This window comes from Fukomys damarensis, unplaced genomic scaffold (genome assembly GCF_012274545.1).
Source record: "Fukomys damarensis isolate Sample0158 unplaced genomic scaffold, DMR_v1.0_HiC HiC_scaffold_36, whole genome shotgun sequence".
Taxonomy (NCBI): domain Eukaryota; kingdom Metazoa; phylum Chordata; class Mammalia; order Rodentia; family Bathyergidae; genus Fukomys; species Fukomys damarensis.
In genome coordinates, this window is record NW_022900948.1 from 42,524,993 (window position 1) to 42,549,214 (window position 24,222).

Genomic DNA, 24,222 nt, shown 5'->3' on the forward strand with positions numbered 1-24,222 from the left:
TGTAGTTCAGGCTGGCCTTAAACTCAATAGGCCTGAGTGTGGTGGCATCTACCTATAATGCCAGGAGTTGGGAGGCTGAGGCAGGAGGATCATCACAAGTTTTGAGGCCAGCTACACAGCAAGTTCAAGGCTACATAGCAAGACCCTGTCTCAGACAGACAGACAGACACAAAAAACCTCACCAGGTATCCCAGGCTAGCCTTGAACTCATGGTGATCTTCCTGCATCATCCTCCCATGTGCTGGGATGATAGGTGTGGGCTTCAACCCTGGCTGAAAACTCTTTGAAGTTTATGAAATTGGGTCAAATCAAGAAGAACAAATACTGGCGGCCGGGCGTCGTGGCGCACGCCTGTAATCCCAGCACTGGGGAGGCTGAGGCAGGAGGATCGCTATGAGTTCGAGACCAGTCTGGGCTACATAGTGAGTTCCAGGTCAGTCTCACTACATAATGAGACCCTGTCTCAAACCACCCCCCCAAAAAAAGAAGAAGAACAAATACTGGGCCAGGGATTTAGCTCAGTGGTACCTCGCCTGCCTTGCAAGCACAAGGTCCTGAGTTTGATCCCCAGTACCAAAAAAGAAGAAGAAGAATTTAAAAAGAACACATACTAACTCCTGGAAGGTGAGGTTTGGGTGTGGGAGGTAAAAACAAGTGTGTGTGTCTCTACAGACTTCTGGACCATAGGAAATGTGGTTTGTCCTGCAGTCTGCATTTCTGGTGCTTTCTGAAGCTGGTGCAGTAGCCTGATGGGAGAATCAGCAGATGCCACGTGGCTCATGAGCTCTCTCTCCTTCCAGGTGCTGGTGGTGGACCAGCTAAGCATGAGGATGCTCTCTTCTTGCTGCAAGATGACAGACATCATGACCGAGGGGATAACAAGTGAGCACAACTCTGCCTTGGGCCTCTCCTAGTCATGATACTCACTTGACTTTAGACAGTGCCGCCACCCTGAGGGGTAAGACTGTCAGCCCCGGGGGAGAGCCAGGTTGCCTGTTCATCACCATCCTCACAGCTAATGCAGTGCTATCAGCTAGTGTGGAAAGCAAAGTTATATCAAGGCAAAAAGGCAGTCTGCCTGATAGCAGAGGGACCTGAGCAGATACTGAATACAGGAAGAAACCTAAATGACCAACACATATATGAAAAATCCCCACTCCTGGGAATCCCATTAGTGATCAGGGAATCCCATTCAAACCAGAGTGAGCCACCGCTACAGACTCACCCGACAGCGGAGACGCACAATGACAGGAGCTCCTGTCCAGTATAATAACAGCTGGTGCAGCTACTTTGAAAAATCCTTGGCAGGGTCTAGTAAAGCAGTAGGTGTGTGTGGCCGAGAGCCATTGAGGCTGTGATGTGTGTACCTTGGACACACAGGTAGTGGAATTCTCAGAATGTTGGCATAGGGGTCCCAGATGGGAAATAGCTTTCAAGGGTAGAATAGTTAAATGCACAAGGCTGTGGGTTCCATCTCTAGTAGCACACACAGACACAGACACAGACACACACACACACACACAGGCTGACTGACTGATTGATTAAATCATGGTACAGCAGAATATTCTAAAACAATGAAAATAGAATGAGGCTGGTATGGTGGTACAGACCTCTAATCCTAGCGTTCAGGTGGGTGACGGAGGCAGGAGGATCACTGTACATTTAAGGCCAGGCTAAGCTACAATGGAGACCCTGTCTTCAAAAAGGAAAGATAGTCCTCAAATTGTGATGCTACTGTAGTGTAGTTTTCCTGTTAATTGTGGGAGTGCATAATTTTTGGAGTGATTTTTGTGTCATCAGTGTTCCCACTCAGTTGTTTGGGTTTGTTTTGTTCTTTGGGGTTTGTTTGTTTGTTTGGTGTTGAGATAGGGTCTCATTGTGTAGGCTGGTCTTGAACTCACTGTGTATCCCTGGCTGGCCTCAAACTTGCTGGGATTATAGGTGTGCACCACCAGGCCAAGGTTCTGAGTTAGTTTTTGACAAGGCTTGCCCCTATCGGAGATTATAGAATTATTGTCCTCAGTGAATGTGTGTGTGTGTGTGTGTGTGTGTGTGTGTGTGTGTGTGTGTGTGTGTTACTGGGACTCACATACACTAGACAGGTGCTCTACCACTGAGTTACACCTTAACTCATGTATTGTTTTAGACTGGATCTCATTAAGTTGCCTGTGAAGGTCTTGAAGTCTCCTGAATAACTGGGATTACAATTGTACGCCATCACACCTGGCTTTCTGGCTGAATTTTTAAGCCTTACTTTTCACGTGGATGTGGTGGTACATCCCAGCTACTCAGAAAGCTGAGGATGGCTTGAACCCAGGGACTTAGGATCACTCTCGGCAGCATATGGAGACCTCCTCAAGCAAACCAACCAACCAGGCTTATTTTTCTCTATAAAAGAAAAAGATTCAGAGAAAAGGGAATTAACAAGCTTAATATTCTGTCCTCATCCTCTAGGGTCCATTGCCCTGGAGCAGCCACCCTGTTCTTCCTTTGTTTCTCATATATATAACATATATTTTTTTCTAAATAAATGCTTGTACTGTTATCTCTCAGTTCATCTGTGTTAGACGTTACCCTGACCTTGCTCTGATAGCTCAGCTCCTATCACCATATGCAATTCTTTGAAACCCCAAAGGTAGGTTTCAAAATATGTCCTTACTTAGCAAAATTAAAAACTTCACACACACAGACACACACACACACACACACACACACACACACACACACACACACACACACACAACACACACACACACACACACACACACACACACACACACACAATAAAGGGCCAGGGATTTAGCTCAGTGGTTCAGTAGCCTGCCTTGCAAGCACAAGGACCCGAGTTCAATTCCCAGTACAAAAAAAACAAACTTCACAGCTGTATGCTGAGGCCCCCGAAATTGAGGGGGGAAGTATTAGTAGACTATAATATTTAAAACTCTTAAAAGAACACACACACACACACACACACACACACACAATAAAGGGCCAGGGATTTAGCTCAGTGGTTCAGTAGCCTGCCTTGCAAGCACAAGGACCCGAGTTCAATTCCCAGTACAAAAAAAACAAACTTCACAGCTGTATGCTGAGGCCCCCGAAATTGAGGGGGGAAGTATTAGTAGACTATAATATTTAAAACTCTTAAAAGAAGATGGTTTTGCTGGGCATGGTGGCGCATACCTATAATCCCAGCACTTGGGAGGCTGAGGCAGGAGGATCACTGTGAGTTCAGACCAGCCTGGGCTACATAGTGAGGTCCAGGTCAGTCTCAACTACATAGTCAGACCCTGTCTCAAAAAACAAAACAAAACAAAAAGTTTAGGTGATTAATTTGAGCATTATTTGGGGTGAAAGTTGTTATAAATGTTATAAGGAACGCTTTTAAAATGGTACCTTTTTTTTTTTGGTACCAGAGATCAAACTCAGACCTTGTGCTTGCAAGGAAGGCACGGTGCCACTGAGCTAAATCCCTGGCCCAAATGATCCCTTTTTTATATAGAACATCTGAGTGGGAAGAATAACACACAGCTGTGCACCCTGTGTGTGCCAGAGGACAGTGTGGCATAGTCACACACCCTAAACGTTACCGGTGACTGGTGAGATAAGGAAGCTTTCAAAGCGGGCATGGTGGCGCACACCTGTAATCCCAGCATTCTGGAGGCTGAAGCAGAAGGATTGCTGCAAGTTCAAAATCAGCCTCAGCTGCATAGTGAGTTTCCAGGGCAGTCTCAACTACATAGTGAGACCCTGTCTCAAAAATACAATCAAAGAAAAAAAGATAAATTCTAAAGAAACTGAGGTTATTTAGGACAGATGAGAAAAAGCTAAAGGAAGAGACAAAGAAACCTTCTTGACAGGATGAGCCAGCCATTTTCATTTTCTTTTACAACAAAGGAATTTACTTAAACTGAAATGGGAACTATCTGGTGTGATAAGAGTTTAGGTTTTCTGGGAGACTGAGGCAAGAGGATTGCAAGTTTGAGTCCAGCTTGGACAGTGTAGAAACCTAGCTAGACACTGTCTCAAGGGGAAAAAAATGCGGTTTTCTAACATCTTGGTCATAACAAAACAGTGGAGTTGACACCCAAGGATTATGGGAACTTTAAGGAGGGGTGAGGGTTCTTTCTCTTCCTCCTTATCACCTTTGACCTGCCAGTCTGGGGGTGGCTTGTCTGTATCACTTCTAGTTTTATTGTCCTGGGTCAGGTTTTTGAATTCACTGTGGGCTGTTTTGTCCTCTAGTTGTGGAAGACATCAATAAGCGCAGAGAACCACTCCCCAGCCTGGAGGCCGTGTATCTTATCACTCCTTCGGAGAAGGTAAATCCTGCAACAGAGAAGAGCTTAGACCAGTTTACAGTACATGCTGGGCTTGGGATCTCTGATGCATGCACCATGTTTCTAGGGAAGTGAAGAGTGTATTATACCTTTTATATTAAGCAGCTATGCAGAAAGTCAGAGCTGTGTTCCCTGGATCATTAGTCTTCCCTCTGGCAGTCCTTTCCAGGCAGGAGATCCACCTCCAGGCTTTGGTTCAAATTTATTTCATCAATATCCAGTTAGTATTCCTGTTTATCTGTCTTAAAATTTTGAGGGATTGGTTAAAGTCAGAGTCCAGACAAGGCCTGTGTCCTTACTTTGGTTAGTAGTTGTTTTAGGTCTCTTAATCAGTTTTTTGAGACAGGGTCTTGCTATATAGTTCAGACTGGCCTTGGACTCACTATGTAGCCCAGGCTAGTCTTGAACTTGCAATGGTCCTCCTGCCTCAGCCTTCTGAGTCCTGGGATTACAGATGTTACATTATATATTTTAAGGGCTAGGGGTTTGGCTCAGTAGTTCCCCTGCCTCCTTCGCAAGCACAAGGGCCCAAGTTCTATCCCCGATACCAAAAAAAAAAGATTAACCATTACATTATGTATTTTAAACTATATACAAAAAATTTCCCTAAGCCAGACATGATATTTATTGCATGTCTATAATCCCAGTTATTTAGCAGGCTGAGGCAGGAGGATTCCAGTTCCAACCCAGCTGAGCACTTTAGCTAAACTGTCACAAATATCTCTGATTTTCACACTTTCTTATCACTTTTGAAAGTTGACTTACATGTGAGTTCCTGCAGATGCAACTAAACTGCCAGAGCTTCATCATTGTGAATCTCCCCGAGGTTTCTGCTCAGTTTTGTGGGTCTTTTCTCAGGAATTTAAGTTCCATGACACTCACACTGTCATTCTGGAATGAGCTAAACTCTGAAATAACCTAATTTGAAGCTCTGAAAACCTGATTATGCTGGAACATGACTGTTAAAATTGTCAAAAAAAAAAAAAAAAAAAAAAAACCATTGGGCCAGCAGTTTAGCTCAGTGGTTCTGCCACCTGCCTTGCGAGTACAGGGTCCTGAGTTTGGTCACTGATATATAAAAAAACAAAAAAACCAACATTATTTTGTGCACGTAGCCTGACACCAGCTTGGATGTCACTCAGTTCAGCTCTCAGTCCCATTCACATCTGTAATTGCTCTCAGTGCCCTCTTTTGTTTCTGTCCACAGTCAGTCCACTCTCTCATCAGCGACTTTAAGGACCCACCAACTGCTAAATACCGGGCTGCACATGTCTTCTTCACTGACTGTAAGTAGCTGTGAGCTGGCCAGGCTCACATTTCTGATTCGCGTGGCTGAACCCAAGCCAGGTCAAATCAATAGAGAAGAAACAAGTTGTTGCCGTAGTTCTCCTGATCTTTTATCTTCTTTTCAGAAGGTGAACTGCATAAGACACAGAAATAAACACACACCCATGCAAGCCTACTAGGTCATGCGGTTCTTCCTGATGAGGAGGCTCACCAGGCTTCTCTTCTGACAGAGGCTTCCCACAGAGAAGTGTTTTCCTGCTGCTGCCTTAGGGTTTCCTGGCGCAGAGTTGCAGCCAGCACTCTAAGCTGTAGTGCTTTTCCTTCGGGTTTTCAGTACAGTGATGTCCATCCAGTATTCTCTGTATCGACAGAACCTACATCACCGTCCTGGAGTTGGTTTTCGTATTTTGTATGGGTTGTGCACAGATCCTAGGAGAGAATCTGCGGGACAGAGAAGCTACAGGGTAGATGGTAGCAGGCGTCACTCACCCTCAGGTCACCTTTGAGGGAATGAAACAGGCTTAGTGCAGAATAGTCAGAGTATTTGAGTGGGAGTAAAGGTGAGGCGTGGTGACAACTGGCCAGGATTGCGTATATGGACAGCAGCCTTGGGCTTGGAGAGTGGCTGGAGGTCACGGTCCCCACCAGGGCAGCCTCTGTGCAGCTGCTCCGTAGAGGTTCAGGCTAGGTGCATGCTAGGTTTTTTCCTTCTGTCATTATAAATATGTTAAAGGAGTGGTGCTTGGTTATACTACAGGCCTTTCCTTATCCCTTCTTCATCTCTTCTGTTTCCGTTTTTTTTTTTTTTTTTTTTTTTTTTTTTTTTTTTTTTTTTTGTATCAGGGATCGAACTCAAGTCTTTGTGCTTGCAAGGCTGGCCCCGGAACCACTGAGCTAAATCCCTGGTCCTATTTCTTTTACTTTAGGAAAAAATAAAATTTCATAATCAAATAATAAGAGAATAATAATAGTTACTACACTGTGTATTGTAATCTTCAAAGTAGAGTACAAAATATAAACCAAAAAGACTCCTACAAAAAGGAAACAACACAAATCTTTTAAAACAATGGAATTATATTTTGGGGGAATATTTGAACTTATTTCCTGTGTATCTCTCTTCTGTTTTGTTCTTTGTGTTTCTCATACAAGAGAAACCACGGGACTTTTTTCACTTATATTATGTTCTCAATTTGCATCCTTTGGCCTATGAATGCCTCACACTTACGGCAGTGTAGTGCTCCATTGGGTATAAATACCACATTTCTCCTTGTCCATTCACCTGCTGGTGGACGCATACAGTACGCTATTTCCAAGATTTAAGCTATTATGAATTGTGCTGCTATAAATGTGGGTATACATGTATTCCTGTAATATGATTTTAACTCTTTTGGGAAGATACCTAGAGGCGGGTAGCTGAGTCTAATGGAATTTCTAGTTTTAGTTTTTTGAGGAATCTCCACTCTGATTTCCGTAGAGGTTGTACTAAGTCACCTTCCCACCAATAATGCAGTAGAGTTCCTTTTCTCCACAATCACTTCTGGTTTTTTAACCCCCTTCTTTTTCGTGGAATCAGATAATAGTTTTTATTACCTCTTAGTAACTCAGTCTTGTTGCTTTTTGTTTCTCTGCGGCTTGTTGAGGGCCTTGCAGGTAGTTTGCCATTCCTTTTATACCCTAAAGGTGTTGGATATTTTAGGATAGGATGAACTTTCACGTTGCCTTTTTAAAATTTGGATAATAAGGGCTGGGCGTGGTACACGCCTATAATTCCAGCGCTTGGGAGTCTGGGATTCTGAGGCAAGTTGACCCATCCCTGGGAGAGGCCAGTCTGAACTATATTGCACGGTCCTGTCTCAAAAAAGAGATAAAATAAAAGTCTGAATAATAAAGAATCCATTGGATGTGTGTAGCTGTTAAATGAGTCAGCAAGGGGACAGGAAACTGACTCTTCTGTCCTTCTTGTAGCTTGTCCAGATGCCCTGTTTAATGAGCTGGTGAAATCTCGAGCAGCCAAAGTTATCAAAACACTGACGGAAATCAACATTGCATTCCTCCCATATGAATCCCAGGTGAGTCTGGGTAGGGATGCACCCTCGTTATCCTGGGTATTCTACCAGAAGCTCTGAGAGGGAAGGGCAGTGTAATAAAGAAAGAAAGCAGGGGAGGGAGGCTCTGAGTTCTGAATCGGCTGAATGACGTGTTACATGTGGATGTTTATTTCATGGAAGTGGTTTTCCGTGGTGTATGCCCAGCGCCCAAATCTAACCTGCCCAGTGTTTCTGACTGGAGCGGCCGCCGTTCCTTTCCCCATGTGCACATTGTCCTTGCTCAGTGTCCACTCCTCTTGACTGACTCCAGGTAACCAAAAGTAGCCAGTCTAAAAGGAGAGGAAGGGATCAGAGCATCCCATCTGCCTCAAAGGAGATCATTTTTTATTGCACATAACCTTGGATTGTCACGTGTTAAAAGAACAGATGGTTGTCACTGTCGTTAGCCGTTAACGCTTCATGCACCAGAGGCCACAGCAGCAAATTTCTCCCCTTGGAAAAAAACAAAGTTGTTAAACCAGAAAGGTGAAGCTGCTTGTGAGAGAATATACTAAATCTATCTTAGTATTTTTAAGGCTTTAAAAAATATCTTCTAACAAAGAATAAAAATACCACAGAACTTTTATGCATTTTGTGGTTGTAAAGATGATTGTGCCGTATTGAGTGTGTATGGATCAGCTTCTAGATAGACCCAGAGAGCAATCTATTCTTAGAAAAGGAGGGGTGGGAAAGATGGAGTGTGAACATTTAGAGCTGTCTCATTCCCTTCTTACTTGGCTTAAAGCCTCTTTCCTGTTTGAGGGCAGGAAATTTTTTCTCTCTCTGTGAGTCCTGTGACCACCTGGGTTGAATGAAATCCAGCTTTAGCAGATCCAACCATCCTGTATTTCAGATTTATTTTAAACTAGGCATTGAACACCAGACCCACTGCATGCTAGGTAAGTTTTCTGCTACTCAGCTTCATCCTAGTTCAGTGATGGCAAACCTTTGAGTGCCCAAATTGCAACGCAAAACCCACTTACTTATCGCGAAGCTCCAACACTGCAGTTAAACCTGACTGTCTGATGCTTGGGTGCCAGGGCGACTTGGCTTGTATGCTGATAAAGAAGGCTCTGTGTGCCGTCAGTTGGCCACCTCTATCCTAATCCTTATTTATTTATAGGCAAGATCTCACTAAATTGTTCAGGCTGGCATGAATTTGGGGTCCTCCTACCCCAGCTTCCTGAGTAGCTGGAATTATGTGTGTGCCACCATGCCCAGCAATATTTCAGAAATTTAAAAAATAATAAATGTTTCTTAAAATTGCTTTTTTTTATCGTACCGGTGATTGAACTTGGGTCCTTGGCACTTGCAAGGCAGGTGGCAGCACCACTGAGCTGAATTCCGCAGCCCAAAAATTACTTTTTAAAGAGAACAAAATAGTTTACATAAAGGAGAACTTTAACTGTGTATAGTGGTACATGCCTATAATCCAAGCACTCTGGGAGGCTGAGGCAGGAGGATTGCAAATTTGAGGCCAGTCTGGGCAATTTATTGATTGGATGAGAGCCATCTAAAATGAAAAATAAAAAGGTCTGGGGCTGTAGATGAGTGTGAAGGTTCTGGGTTCAATTCTTGGGACCAAAATAAAATAAAATAAAACCAAGGACCTGAGAGGTAGCAGGTAGCAGGTAGCTGACAGATTCAGCAGTTTAAGAGAAAACTTTAAACTTCCAGAGCCCGGGGGTGGCGGGTGGTGGGCTAAGAAGAGGAATAGGGGGAGGAGAAAGGGGAGGAGGAGGGGAGGGAAGGGAAGAATATATAGAATGCATTTTACTAAGGACAGGATATTATTAAATCTATAAAAAGCCCCTTATCTTCCTACAGTTGTGGCCAGATTTTCAGCTCATTCCCTGTTTATTGAAACCAAACTCATAATGGCGCGTGATCTTGCACCAACCTCCTGTTTTCTCCCCCTGGCCTCTTTACTGTCTGTCTGACAGCCTAGGCTCGCACCCGCCCTCATTGGTCCTTGCCCCCCACCCGGAAGTACCTGGCTGGTGGCAAACACCTCCCCTCAGACGTCTCTTCCACATGAGTCCCAGAGTCCTCCCTGCCAGCCCTCCTGGGCGCTCCTTCCCTGCTGTATTATTTTCTCGCATATTTACAAGTCCTCAATGCTGTACAACTTACTTTTCATCCTAGTTATTACCTGCCTTCCCTGCTGTATTAGACTCTTGCAGTGCAGGATGTTTTGGTCACTAACAGTTCCCAAGTGCTCAGTGCAGGCCTGGCACTGGCATAAAGGAAGCACGTCCCATAGACCTGCTACCAGGGTGGGGGCGACCCGGCCACTCACCGTTCTGGACCACACTCCACGTTTACTTTTTCTCTGCAGGTGTATTCTTTGGACTCTGCTGACTCTTTCCAAAGCTTCTACAGCCCTCACAAGGCTCAGATGAAGAATCCTATCCTGGAACGTCTGGCAGAGCAGATCGCAACCCTGTGCGCCACCCTGAAGGAGTACCCGGCTGTGCGGTATCGGGGGTAAGGCAGCACAGTCTGCTGTGAGCGACAGCCCATGTGTCCCCGAGAGGAGCCGTCCCGTGCCTTGACAGTTGTCAAGAGAATCAGCATCTAAGGTTCTTGATTTGGGTGTGCTGGCGCACGTCTGATGGCAGTATTCCAGGAGGCTGAGGTGGGAGGATTGCAAGTTCAAGCCTAATCTGGGCAATTTAGTGGCTTAGTGATACGCTATCTTAAAAAATGAAAATGGGGGCTGGGGCTGTAGCTCAGTGCAAAGGCCCTGGGTTCAATCGCAATACTAAAAAAATAGAAAAAAAAACAACTTTAGTGTCTCTCACAAGATTATTCTTCCAAGGGTTGGGGACACAGCTCAGTGGTAGCGCAAACTTGCCTAGCACATGCGAAGCCTTGGGTTCCAGCTATCCCCAGCACCACATGTACACACTCAAAAATCTTCTAGGCTTCATTTATTTAAAAGATAAATTATAAATTTTATTGTAAAAATACAGTAGAATACTCCAAAAAGAACATAATTTAAACCCCCATGTGACCGGAGTCCTAGTTTTTAATCTCTGTCTAACCTTTAAGAAGTATCATCTTTGCGGAGGTTCTTGAGAGAGATACAGTGTGGAGAGTGTGAGCCCCCCAGGGCATGGCTGGCTGACTTTCAGAGCCCTGCAGTTATTGCTCCCTGCTGTGTGGTGAGTGCTGGGGGCAAGTGATGCTGAAGCCGGCCTGAGGCCTCGGATCTGCTAGGGTGGGGAAAGTGCAGGCGTTAAGTGTTCAGTGTGTACACATCTGTGATAGGGGTGGTGCAGTTGCCTCCAGACATGAGGGTGGGCAGAGGATGAAGGAAAGCTTCAAACTGGAGGTGATGTCTGAGCTGGGACTTGAAAGACAGGTTCTGATCTCAGTAGACAGATGAGGACGGCAGCGAGGGTGTTTTGTGCAGCCAGCTGGCTTGGCATCGCTATTCACAAAGCTTGGAGCCGCAAGAGCAAAGGGCGAGTTTGTGGAGGATCGGTGGGCTGTGTGCAGCCACTTCTGGAGGCTTGAACGGACAGACTTGGGATTCTGTCCTTTAGTGGCCTTGCTGGGAAACATCTAGGTGATTGAACACAGTGCTCTAGGATCACGGAGCCAGGACCAGGAGCAGGACGCAAGACGAGAAGTGGGAGCCACGGCCAGAGGAGGAGGGAAGGCTGGAGTCTGACTGACTCGGCAGCCCGGGCACTCCAGACTGTGGGCTGGCTTCCAAGGAACTGAGCTGCAGAACCCGGAGCCCCGTGGTGCTGGGGACCGTGTGCTGCACCCGTCCTCATTGCCTGCTGGCACTGGGGGCTCGAGCAGAGCTCCTGCTCGTGGCTGCCCTGGCACCAGCTTGCCCCCGTTGTTGGCACTCAGTGACAAGAGCCTGCCGGAGGTTCAGAAATGGGCCTTGCCGTTTCATGGGGCAGCGGCTAGGAGTGGCTGTGTGGCACTGAGGCTGTCCAGAGGTTGGGTGGCGGCCTCATTGCATGTGCAAAGCCAGGTAAATGCCAGGAAGCACTGTCAGACTCGGCCAAGGGGAGGTCCGTAGGCTCTCACTTCTGGTGGTCTGGTGTCGTGGACAGAAATGTCCCTAGCCAGCAAAACAAAGCAAGACCTAGGGGAGTTTGAATTGAGGGAAGTGAGAATCACACAGGTCAGGGTCAGACTTCCTGATCATGGGGAAAAGATGAATGGTCAGGGGCCTCTGTTGTAGTGTGATTGTTGATCTGAAGTTGCCTGGAAAGACGACTACTGCTTCCATTTAGGTAGTTTTTAAAAGAGAAGAATCAAAATCATTTATGTTCCAGCACTGAGCTAAGTATTTTCTTATCTTTTTTAAGACTACATCTGATATATGAATATATTCATCCTATAGAGCAAACCTAGTACAGGCAATGTTAATGTCTCCTAACCCTCCCTGCACTGTCCTGCATCTTCCTGGGACATCATTTGTGTACACGGCCATTCACCCCGTCGCTCCTCCTTTGTCAGGGAATACAAGGACAACGCCTTGTTGGCTCAGCTAATCCAGGACAAGCTTGATGCCTATAAAGCTGATGACCCAACAATGGGGGAGGTAAGTATTGGCTGGGACCACAAGGTTCTTACCAAGTGACCACAGCGTTTGTGGACAGCCCCCGGGGAGAGGCAGTTCTTTTGCTTACAGAGCCTGTGGGAGGCTGCTGTTCCTGGGCCCTGCCTAGAGCCCTGGCACAGCATGAGCCGGGTATGTTCAGAGTAACCAAGGGGACCGATCTGATGCTGTTCGCCAGGACTTTCCCAGTTCAGCACTGAACGCCCCTCATCCAGGGAAACCCTCATGGTACAATAGCAAAGACAGATAGTTGCCATTGGTACCATTTCCAGACCTCATTCAGATTTCACTGATCTTTGCATGTACCTGGTGTGCGTGCAGTTCTGTACAGTTTTAACACAGGCATAGATTTGTGCAGCCACCACTCCAATACGGGAGCTGGAGACTGGGTGTAGCTCAATGGTAGAGCACAGGCCCTGGGTTGAATCCTTAGCCCCCAACCCCCCCGAAAAAAGAGAGAAGGAAAGATAAAAAGGAAATAAAAGATGCAGAGCTATTCCATCACTACCTTGCATTTAGAATAGAGAGTCAGAGGTCCTGGGAACTCCCCCACACAACAGATGGTTGGTTGGTCACCTCCTTTGTAGCTGAACCTGGGCAGTCCTCTCCTACATAAGCTCCCTTCAGCCTCAGCCTGTTCTCAGATCTGCTTCAAAGGGCCCTCATTAGATAACAGTAGTCTCACATGGGATTCCTGGTCCTCTCGTCAAACGTGAACCAATTACTCTGTGCTGTTTTAGTAGGTTTGCTTCCTGTTGCCCTTTTACGAGAGAGGCTCCAATAGTTGGAGAGGCTGAATTGGCCGGGTGGCCATTGAAGCATCTCCCTGTTTCCCCCAGGGCCCGGACAAGGCACGCTCTCAGCTCCTGATCCTGGACCGTGGCTTTGACCCCAGTTCCCCTGTGCTTCATGAACTGACTTTTCAGGCTATGAGTTATGATCTGCTGCCTATTGAAAATGATGTTTACAAGTAAGTAGTGTTAACAGGCTCCAGAATGACGGGCTTTGCGATGAACTGAGAAAGTCTCTAAGAAAAGAGCATTTTTTTCATCCTACAAAAAATATATACATTGGCGCAGTCTCTCCAAGATGCCTGTCTCTGTGGTGGGTTCCCTGAATCCAAATGCTATTACTAGGAGGGAATTCATGCCCCTTTCCAGGGAGGACAGGAATATCATCACCTCAGTTCCTAGCATGCTTGGGTAAGTTATTAGGTTGATTTCATGTGTTGAGTATATTTATCTTACTCAGAGTTGAAAGCTTTTAATTATAAATCACAAAATGTGACAATAAAATACATTAACTAGGGCCAGGGGCTTTAGCTCAGTGGTGCCACGCCTGCCTCCCAAGTGCAAGGTCCTGAGTTCGCTGCCTAGTACCAAAATAAAAAACATAAAAAATGTTTTTTGATCAAAGACTGAGCTTCTAAAAACCAATTTTGAGGGATGGGGATTTAGCTCAGTGGTGCCATCGCTTGCCTTACAAGCGCAAGGTCCTGGGTTCGATCCCTGGTACTAAAATTTAGAAAACCGTCAGTTTTTGTCTCTATGGAAACAGGTTGTGTGGCTTTACTGTCATTTATCCTGTAGTATTGAGTGACTCTCAGCTCCTCTACCTTTCAGTCTCTACAATTCTGCTTCCTCCTGTGGTTCTTGATTTCACATGTAACACTGAGCCATAGGCCTGCCGTAGGGCGGTGTTACAAACTATACTGGCACCACACATTTGGGGATGATGTCCCAGCCCTTTCCCAGAGAGGGAAAGGGAGCTTTGCCGTTCCCCTCCACATAACTCCAAAGCCACATTCCACTCGACTGCATGCCCTGGACCAGGTGACATGTTAGGGAGTGGGCACCCCAAGATCAGCTGACCTTGAAGTATTAACTTGAAGTAGAGTGACAAGTCTCTCCTGGGGTTCGAGCTGCCACAGGTGACCTGAGCAGCACATTGGGAACCATTCCCTGGGTCACCTGGCAGCTGAGGATGAGGGTGCTGTCCTGATAAACCAGAGGGGGGACAGAGAATGCTGTGACCTGCGGCTCCCCCTGAGTCCGTCTCCTCCCTAGGTATGAGACCAGTGGCATTGGAGAGGCCCGGGTGAAGGAAGTGCTCCTGGATGAGGACGATGACCTGTGGATAGCGCTACGCCACAAGCACATCGCGGAGGTGTCCCAGTAAGACTTGTGCCAGCTCCTCCCTCTCCGGCGTGGCTGTGGGTGATGCCTGTGCTCTGTGCACCAAAAATGATACATCCCTTCTCTGAATTTGAGCTACTCGATCCTCACAGAATTAGGAAATCCATTCTGTATTAGGTGCTTTTCGGATTCTTGGGAAGCGTTTGTAGCATTCCCAGAAAAATGCTTTATACAAACTGCCTTAGTTACTTTCCCCTTTGCCGGGGCAAAGTTCCTGATGCCGACAACTTAAGGGAGAAGTTTATTTCGGCTCATAGTTTAGTCCACAGTCAGCTGGCTCTAAGGCAGGACAGCCTGGCAGTGGGGCATGGTGGACAGGAAGCCAAGAGGGAAAGGCAAAGCTGGAGGTGGAGAGAAACCCTCCAGGCTATGTCCCCAGGGAGTCTGCTCCAGCAGAGCTGGCCTCCCAGTTGCAAGCCAGCTACACTGCCCCACAATCCTTTCACCTTCCAAACACATTAATCTGGGGAGTCCATTTTACATCTGCGGTAACAAGCACGTGTTTATTGCTTTGAAAGATTGAGACATACTGTGTGCTGCTCTCTTGGACAGAGCGGGTTTGCGGCCCTTCCTCTCTGCCTGCTTACACTTTCTGCCTCCTGAACTGTTCCTTGCCCTGGAAATGCTGCAATGTTTCTAAAATTTAAATGTTGTTATAAGCCCTCTCAGCTGTAGATAACAGTTCTATATTTTCAGAAAGACACAGTCTGTTACATTGAGTTGATGATCTCTTCAGGAAATTCAGGAGGGAAAAAGCAGCACATTTATGGGTAGTTCTTGAGTTGATGATCTCTTCAGGAAATTCAGGAGGAAAAAAGCAGCACATTTATGGGTAGTTCTATTATTTAGAGAAATGATCGCCAAATCTTTTTGATCACTCAACCTTAAAAAATAGTGACCCACATTTCTAGTGATTAAATGTATTTATGAGTTAATTATATGTCTTATTGCACTAATATGTGCATTTTGTAACATATACAGTGTATTTTTCAAACATAAAATGTTATTTCAGGGCTAGGAATGTAGCTTGGTGGTAGAATGTATGCTTAAGGTGTATAAAGCCCAAGGTTAAGCCCAGCATCACCCCAAGAGTATATTTCTTTATTGGAAAAGGATGAGTTAAAAGAAACAAATAGAAGCCGGGTGTGGTGGCTCACACCTGTAATCCCAGCACTCGGGAGGCTGAGGCAGGAGGATCACTATGAGTTCCAGAACAGCCTGGGCTAGTAATGAGTTCCAGGTCATTCGCACCTACATAGTGAGACCCTGTCTCAAAAACCAAAAACAAAAGAAACAAATACAGGGAGAAGGATTTAGCACTTGGTGCCACCTCCTGCCTTACAAGCACAAGGTCCTGAGTTCAATCCCTGGTACCCACCCAGAAAAAAGACTTTCTTCTCTTTGTCTCTGGAATCATCTGGTATGCCCTACTCTAGAAACCACTGGTTTAGAATATTAGCTAGAAAACTCTCTTCACTTAGAAAATCTCTTCACACGCTTACCTCTGTAGCAGGAGAGATGCTGCAGTAGCCTAAGGAAGCTCTGTGTGACTTCTTCAGCATCCACAGAGAGCCCTTGGTGTGGTGGTGAAACTTACCTGCCTTCTTCCATTTTCCAGGGAAGTCACCCGATCTCTGAAAGATTTTTCCTCCAGCAAGAGAATGAACACTGGAGAGAAGGTAAACACTGGTCAGTGCTGAAATGGCCTGAAAATTTGTGCCAGCTGACACTCTAGGTCAAAGAAGATGCCCTTCAGAATAAACTAGAATCACATTTCTGTCTTCATTTAATGTTGCATTTAAGATTCATTCTGGCGGTCCCTTATTTTGATGTTAATAGGAAGCTGATTTTTGTTATTTGGAGGATTGATACTTATTACTGTTTGAGATATGATTCCCCCTCACCCCCAGCTCAGTACTGGAGATTGAACCCAAGGCTTTTGTACTGAGCCCTATACCTGGCGCTTTGTTTTCTTAATTTTTATTTTGAGACAGTGTTTCACTAAGTTGCCCAGAGTGCTTTAAACTTGCCATCCTCCTGCCTCAGCCTTTCAAAGTGCTGGGATTATAGGCACACACGCCCACACTTGGCTCAGGAGTCATTTTAAACCAGAAAGCCATGAGACTTTTTAATTTGTGATAGAATTAGAATTCATAGCCTGATTTACCAAAGCCTCTGCTTAACCTGACTTCCTATCAGCTCAGTCAGGGGGAGTGGACTTAGCAAATCAGCTCTGGTCATGTTACCCCCTTCCTTAAAACCATTTGGTGTCTTCTGGTTCTCCTCAGAATTCAGCTTCTTCTGTCTGCAAAGAGCCCCTCCCAAGCCAAGACCTCAGGCTGTGTGCTCTCTGCCACCCCCCTCCTTGTCCCCAGCTCCTTACCCCAGCCAGAATGCTCTCACTTCGGGCCTCACCCAGTCCTTTTGCTCAGTCATGGTTTCCTCGGGGAACATCTGGCCTTTGTCTAGGCCAGTGAGGTGTGCACCCACGCTGCCCACTCAACCTGCTCCAAAGCCTAGATCCACTCTGTTGCTGTAGCTTGCTTGGTGTCTCTACTAAGGATTAAGATCCGTGAAGCAGACATTCTTTTTTAAGAAAAGCAGACATTCTTTCATCCTTTTATCTCCAGTGCTTCATAGTGCCTGGGGTGCACTAGCACTCTAGTAGATTTTTGCTGCATAAATGGACAGGATTGGGTGGGTCACACAGACAGAAAGTAAATAGCCCTCTCTGACCTCCTTGCTTCCCACCTGTCTACCGCTGCATCCTTCTGCTGGGGAGAAGTGCACAGCTCATGCCAAAAGCAGTGCAAAGAAGGAAAAAAACATTTTTTGGCAAGAATTATACTCTTAATATAACTCCCTAATCTAGTGGAATAAAACTTAGACTTCGGGTGTTAGTGCTGTACCTGGAAGATAACTATGACATTAACATCAGTAAGTTTCTGAGCCAGAAGCCTGGAACTCTGAACACACTTAATCTTGTGTTGGAGAGCTCCAGTGTGCCCTTAGACCGCTCTCCCATCTGGTGCCTTGCAAAGTGTATTACGGCAGGGTGAGTAGAACGACACCACTGCTTTCTTTCCTTTTCCTTAGACCACCATGCGGGACCTGTCCCAGATGCTGAAGAAGATGCCCCAGTACCAGAAAGAGCTCAGCAAGGTGTGGTAATTGTGAATGATGTGTTTGAACCACGTGTGTACATAGCTGCAGAAAGACTTTGTAGAGCCCCAATATCCTAATTGAAATCCACATATTTTTGGTCCTCTTTAAAACTTTTAGTAGAAAGAAAAGGAAAAGCCTAGGAAAGACAACTTGTTTCCCGTCCCTCCGCTTTCTGCCCTACACCTTTCCCTTCCTTTGTCCTTCCCATTCCCTACCTGGTGGGAGGCTGCAGCTTCTGCCACACGGATCTGGACGTCCTTACCACATGGCCTTTGGCTCCCCACAGTGAGTGATCCAAGAGAGGGCCAGGAGGACGTCCTGATCTCCAATGTCACATACCTTTGCTTCTGCCCGGTGTGAGTGAGAAGCGGTAGCTAAGTGCAGCCCCACTCGAGCAGAAAGAAATGAAGTTTCCTCTCTTGGAGGAAGATGTATCAGAGAACCTGTGAACACCCTGTAAAAGCTGCACACCCTTGACCCTCTCTCCCAACATGGAACATTTTCTTCCTTGGGTTTATATACTCACTTGCACACATTTTCTGCCCTAGTGAGGCCAGACACCATAGTGCACAGCGTTCTATGTAGTAGATGTTCAACTGATGCTGTGTGAGTCACGATTAGTCCCTTAGTCACCAATGCTCCTGTGCTTTTCCCTAGTATTCGACCCACCTGCACCTTGCTGAGGACTGTATGAAGCATTACCAAGGCACCGTAGATAAACTCTGCCGAGTGGAGCAGGTAGGACTTTTTCCCTTTCCCGCATGGCAGGGCTTCTGCCATGCCTCTCACCCCATTGAATTTTAATATCTGACCTTGAACATTCTGCAGAATCGTAGGAAATAGACGTGGGAGAGCCTGTGACCCCCACGTTGTCTCAGCCCTGGAGCTGGTCTGGTTCTGCTCTCGATGGTAGGGACTAGACTGGTCTGGAGTGCTGTGCCATTTGAATTTTGCATGCCTGGCTCTTTCTAAAAGCTCTGTTTTCGTTGGAATGGCTAGAGGGAGACATAAGTCTGAGTCATGTGTCAATTTTATGTTCTCAATGTGTTTCCCTGGTTCTTTTGGCCCACCAGCTTTGGGGAGATCCTGAAGCCGAGAGAAGGCAGGGCAGTAGCAGGTCAAAACTCCTCTTAAGCCTCATTGGTCGCATGTCATTCTGGAAATTGAGAGGCTAGGATTTGAGTTCTGTCTGTGTCACTAATAAATATTTTTTTCCTGCTTTTTTTTTTTTTTTTTTTTTTTTTTTTTTGGTACTGGGGATCAAACTCGGGTCCTTGCGCTTGTGATGCAGGTGGCAGAATCGCTGAGCTAAATCCCCAGCCCTATATATATTTTTTTTGATGTGCCTATTTCTGTCTTCATTTTCCTCATCTACAAAAGGAATTCGCGGAACTGACACATTTTTGAGGGGTGTTGTATAGATTCCCTTAACCTGGCCCTTCTTTCTTCAAGTGTGACAATGTTACTAAACTGTATGTCACCTTTTTGCGGGGAGGTGGTGGTGCTAGGGCTAGAATGGGGCTTTGCACATGCCGTACCACTGAGCTGCCCCCGGCCCGTGTGTCAGCTTGTAAGGGAGGAGAGACAACATTAAGATTGTGAAGCCTCAGCTGAAAGTCTCTTTTCGCAGTAAAATACCAACTCAGGTTCTCAGTGTAAAGTTTAAGATTAAGACCTCTGGGTTGGTGAGGTGGCTCAGCCCAGGTTTCCAAGTCCCATCCCATGTCGTTGGCTATTTTATAAGGAGGCAAAATCCATTCACTTCTCCCGTGAGCTTGGCAAGCATGTGTCCTTTCCAGAGGAGCTTGGCCATCCAGAAAGCAGGTTGTTCTTGGGCCAATAAAAACAATTTGAGATTGATCTTCGGAAGCTTAAAACTTCTCGAAGGCATGGTTAAACTCATTGCATTTAACCAGAGGGGTAGAGTCCTGTCCTGCAGAGTCAGGGCTAGGAGTGGCGAGGGGCCGAGAGAGGAAGGGCAATCCTCATCCAGCATGGAAAGCTGCTATAACTCGAGGTCATGATTTGTATGGACTCCTGAGGTCTTGAGAGGAAAAAGGAAGCCTCCAGACAGCCTTTGAAGAGCTACAAAGGAAGCTGCACCCGGGGGTTTCGGAACCAGAGCAAGTGATGCTTGGTTTGCAGAGAGAAGCGCGTTGCCCTGTGCATCTGAGGTGTATGGTGGGGCAAGGAACTGCTCACTCCGGTCCCTTTCATCCCCAGTTCTTTTGTCAGCCCTTCTCTCCTTCATCTCCCAGGGCTTGAATTTGCAGGTTTGGAAGGACCCCCCCCCTTTTTTTGCCTCATCCTTGATATGTGGTGGGAAGATTAAAAACAGGTTAAGGCCGGGCGTGGTGGTGCACGCCTATAATCCCAGCACTCGGGAGGCTGAGGCAGGAGGATTGCTGTGAGTTCGAGACCAGCCTGAGCTACATAGTGATTCCAGGTCCGTCTCAACTACATAGTGAGACCCTGTCTCAAAAAACCAAAAGAAAAAAAAAAGGTTAAAACCCTAGCGTAGTCAAAACTCAAAGCTCATCCCTCAGTGCAGGGGGAAGTGGCATGGAAAGAAGCTAACCATGCAGAGGCCCCTTGAGCTGCCAGAGCTCTTCGGGCAGGGAGCACAGCCGTCTCCGCCCTGATACCTTGGCAGGGCCTCGGGCTGCCAGCGGCCTAGGAATTGGCACGGGCACCCTCAGGTGCACTCACCTAGACGATGACTTACCTCACACAAGGTGGCAGTCCCTGAGCTTTCTCATTTGGGGACTCACTTAGGGCCTGCCGTGCGCTCTCACTAAGGCTGTCGAAAGCAATGCAATGACATTAGTGCCGACCCCACATGCTGTGAGAGAAGAAGCGCTGTTAATGACCAGCCCTGACCGTGCTGCACAGCCTGGGCATTCGTGGGCCACGCACTTCTAAGTGCTACCACCTGTGCAGACTGTCACCAGGCGTAGAGCCAGCAAGGTGTGTTCTCTACAGGACCTCGCAATGGGCACAGATGCGGAAGGGGAGAAGATCAAGGACCCCATGAGAGCCATTGTCCCCATCCTGCTGGATGCGAATGTCAGCACCTACGACAAAATCCGCATCATCCTTCTCTACATCTTTCTGAAGAACGGTAAGAAGGGGAGAGTATACAGAGGGGACAGGCTGAGAGAAAACAGCAGAAACAAGGTTTATAAGAGACAGAAAGGGGAAGGAGAGTAGGTTCCTATTTGGAGAGATGTGATGTAGTCAGATCAGTTGCAACCAGAGGCTGAGTAGCCCTCCGTAATCCTGAGTTAGGAAACAGCATGTCTGATGGGAGGACGGGGCTAGAGAGAAGGAAGCGCTAACTGGCTTCATGGCAGTTTGCCAGAGCATTTTCTGCCATGCGTTTTTTTTGTTGTTGTTCTGGGGATTGAACCCAGGACCTTGTGCTTGCAAGGCACCACTGAGTTAAGTCCCTAGCCCTGCCATGTGTCTTTAACTTGCATCACGTTTGTAATCTCTACCTTTTATCAAAGAACTGACTTACCCACAGCGTAGTTGCTCAGAGTTCCATGGTGCAGAAGATGAATAATAAGACTCCCTTGTCCAGTTTGACTTTGGTGCACAGCGCAGGTGGGCAGGGGTTACTAAAACGCGGGACAGATGGAAGCAGACCATGAGCCACTCGGAACAGAGTGACTTGAGTGGAAGGGGAGTTAGGTTTAGAGTCGAGCTGCTGTGGTACCAGTTTCCACTGCCTTCAGCAGGAGAGGGGAGGTGCAGTGGCTGGGTACGCTGATGGCCGTCCTGTGCCCACAGGCATCACTGAGGAGAACCTGAACAAGCTGATCCAGCACGCTCAGATCCCTCCCGAGGACAGCGAGATCATCACCAACATGGCGCACCTTGGTGTGCCCATCGTCACGGATGTGAGGGCCCTTCCCAGAGGGAGGGGAGAAGAGGGTGGCGTGTCCTGTCTGCCCCTGCACTAAGGGACGGTGTCTCGTGACATACCGGTGCACCCACACTCAGCACCCAGGAGAGGCAGATAAAATCAGGGGGTTGAAAGTGTCCAGGGTACAGCGGTCACAGGAAGCAGACATGCACCCCTTGGCGTCGCACAGTTATCCAAAGCTGAGCTGCTGCGTCTCTGAACTGAACTCAAACAGGTCACCCAATTTCACCCTCCGTAGTTTGAGGTTAGTCTGACTTTACCTTTGGAAGTCTCAGACTCAGTGTCTGCCCTGAGGAAGTGAAGGCCACATTTAGAGGCCAGCTGCCTTGCCACTTCTGAGTGTTGGGCAGAGCTTGGGCAAGACTCAAGCCGGGTAGGTCATCTAGAGCCCCACACGGTGTGCTCTGGGCAGGGCTCTACAGGACCTTTAGGAACATATTCCACCTACAGGCAGGCAGCCCATGAGTGGAACTCACAGAGCTGCAGGTGAGCCGGAATCTTAGAAGACCCATGCTCTGTGCCACGGCCTCTACCAACAGTCAATCTGTCCCTGGCAGAGGGTTTATATACCCTTGTTCACAAGAGAGAGCAAAATGATAATAGAGGCGATTCATTTAGTGCAACCTGTGCCATTGAAATGAAATAAAAAACTAAGTCATATTCAAAATAGTATTTTCTGAGCCAAGCATGGTGGTGCACACCTGTAATCCCAGCACTCGGGAGGCTGAGGCAGGAGGATCACTGTGAGTTTGAGACCAGCCTGGGCTACACAGTGAGTTCCAGGTCAGTCTCAACTACACAGTGAGACCCTCTCTCCAAAAAAAAAAAGTATTTTCTCTTAGCATAGGCAGCAGACTTTTTCTTGAGATATTGGGGATTAAACCTAGGACCTTGAACATGCCAGGCAACTGCTATACTATTTTGAGACAGGATCTTGTTACGTTGCCAAGGCTGGCCTTAAACTTGCAATCCTCCAGCGTAGCTGGGATTATAGGCAGGCCACCAGGTTCAGTGATGGCAAAAAAAAATTTTTTTTAATTATTTTGCAATGGCACTTATATATTTGACTCATATTTGTCCATCTTTCATGACTTTAAAGAACCAAATTGTGCTCTTCCAGGGAAACCCTCCCCTCTTATTACTCTTTGCCAACACTTACTTTGAATTCCCAGAGGCTGCTAAAGCACAGGTGCCCCTAATCTGAGTCTGACCGCGTGTGTGCTTGCCTCCAGTCCACGTTGCGCCGCAGGAGCAAGCCGGAGCGGAAGGAGCGCATCAGTGAACAGACTTACCAGCTCTCACGGTGGACCCCGATCATTAAGGACATCATGGAGGTCAGTGGCGGGGTGTGGGGAGGCAGCCAGGTGCTTCCACCCTGTGGTCTCGTTTCTGTGAGGAAATCAGTGTGCTTTATTGCAAGGGCTCATTACAAGCTGTGACGTAGCCCTCAGGAGGCATCTCTTTGCTGTTTTTGTAGTTGGAGATTTGGCCCTGTGCTTTGGGGGCCCTGAAAGGTGCAGTGTCCATCGGAGCCAGGCCCATGGCAGCATCTCAGAAGTCACATGAACAAGTACTAGTTGTAGAAGGCTCTTAGCAGGTCGGGGGTTTAGCTCAGTGGTTCCAACGCCTGCCTCACAAGTGCAAGGACCCGAGTTCTATCCCCGGTACCAAAAAAAAAAAAAAAAAAAAAAAAAAAAAAAAAAAAAAAAAAAAAAAAAAAAAAAAAGGAAGGCTCTTAGCTAGGTAACACAGCCTGGCCCACTCCTTCTGCTGCTCCCATCCCTGAGCACCTCCATACCAGGAGACCCGGCCTCTGCCCTCTGCTCTCTGTTCAAACAGGTTCCTTGCCTGGAATGCTCTTGCCCTTGAGTCCTCCTTTCCCTCAGAGTCTCTGTAAGGTCACACTGCACTGTAGGCCACCCCACTTGTCTGACTGCCAGCTCGGGGAGGCTCCTCAGCTCCTGAAGCAGTGTCGAGTTTTCTTACCCATGCGTGCTACTGACGGGCGGGTCGTCTTCCGCAATGTCCCATCCCCTTGGCTGCCCCTCCCCTGGCACAGAGGCTCATGCTGAGCAGCTGCTCCGCATCTGTTGGCTGTAGGATGGTAAAGGTGGTGGCCTCACAGTGGCTCTGCTGTTCTGCTCTGTCCCGGCTTCTCTCCTCTACCAGGAAGAATCTGCATGGTCCTGCACCGCCAGGTCTTTGGGGTTGGCCTCAAGATAGCCTGGTCAACTTACACGTTTGGCAAGCGAGCGGAACTAGGGTCCCTTAGTTAGTTTGTGGCACTCCAGGGGCTCCTTACTAAATTATAAGTTAAAACAAATGTATTTTAAATAGATAGGATGAGTCAGCTTCCTATTTTTGAAACATACAAACCAAAAGGATTGGAGGACGGGAAACATGCAGAACCCAATTCTTTGTCTGCTTGGTGGGACAGATAGCCAGTGTCTGTATCTCACTCCCTCCTTTGTTCTCTCCTCCATCTTCCTGATCCCTGGGCCCCCAAGGACATATGTAAGTGTCACGTCGTGGCTTTTGAGAAGAGTGTGGATTTCCAGGCAGCAGGAGGCAGCAGAACCCACCCACCGTGCAATCAAGCCCCTCGAAAGGCTGTAAGAGAGACTGCCCC

General features: G+C 47.1%; 1 protein-coding gene across 3 annotated transcripts in view; it reads left to right on the top strand.

The window, feature by feature from the left end:
• The window catches only part of Stxbp1 (syntaxin binding protein 1), a 59,181-nt gene that overhangs the window by 23,937 nt on the left and 11,022 nt on the right, over positions 1–24,222 (top strand). For all 3 annotated transcript variants that reach the window (XM_010613594.3, XM_010613598.3, XM_010613596.2), the window contains exons 3-16: positions 801–882; positions 4,246–4,322; positions 5,548–5,626; positions 7,593–7,696; positions 10,053–10,201; positions 12,203–12,287; positions 13,145–13,275; positions 14,372–14,479; positions 16,119–16,179; positions 17,597–17,662; positions 18,323–18,403; positions 20,648–20,786; positions 21,458–21,567; positions 22,826–22,927. In XM_010613594.3, coding sequence (XP_010611896.1) covers positions 801–882; positions 4,246–4,322; positions 5,548–5,626; positions 7,593–7,696; positions 10,053–10,201; positions 12,203–12,287; positions 13,145–13,275; positions 14,372–14,479; positions 16,119–16,179; positions 17,597–17,662; positions 18,323–18,403; positions 20,648–20,786; positions 21,458–21,567; positions 22,826–22,927 — 1,374 coding nt within the window. The remainder of the gene's footprint in view (positions 1–800; positions 883–4,245; positions 4,323–5,547; positions 5,627–7,592; positions 7,697–10,052; positions 10,202–12,202; positions 12,288–13,144; positions 13,276–14,371; positions 14,480–16,118; positions 16,180–17,596; positions 17,663–18,322; positions 18,404–20,647; positions 20,787–21,457; positions 21,568–22,825; positions 22,928–24,222) is intronic.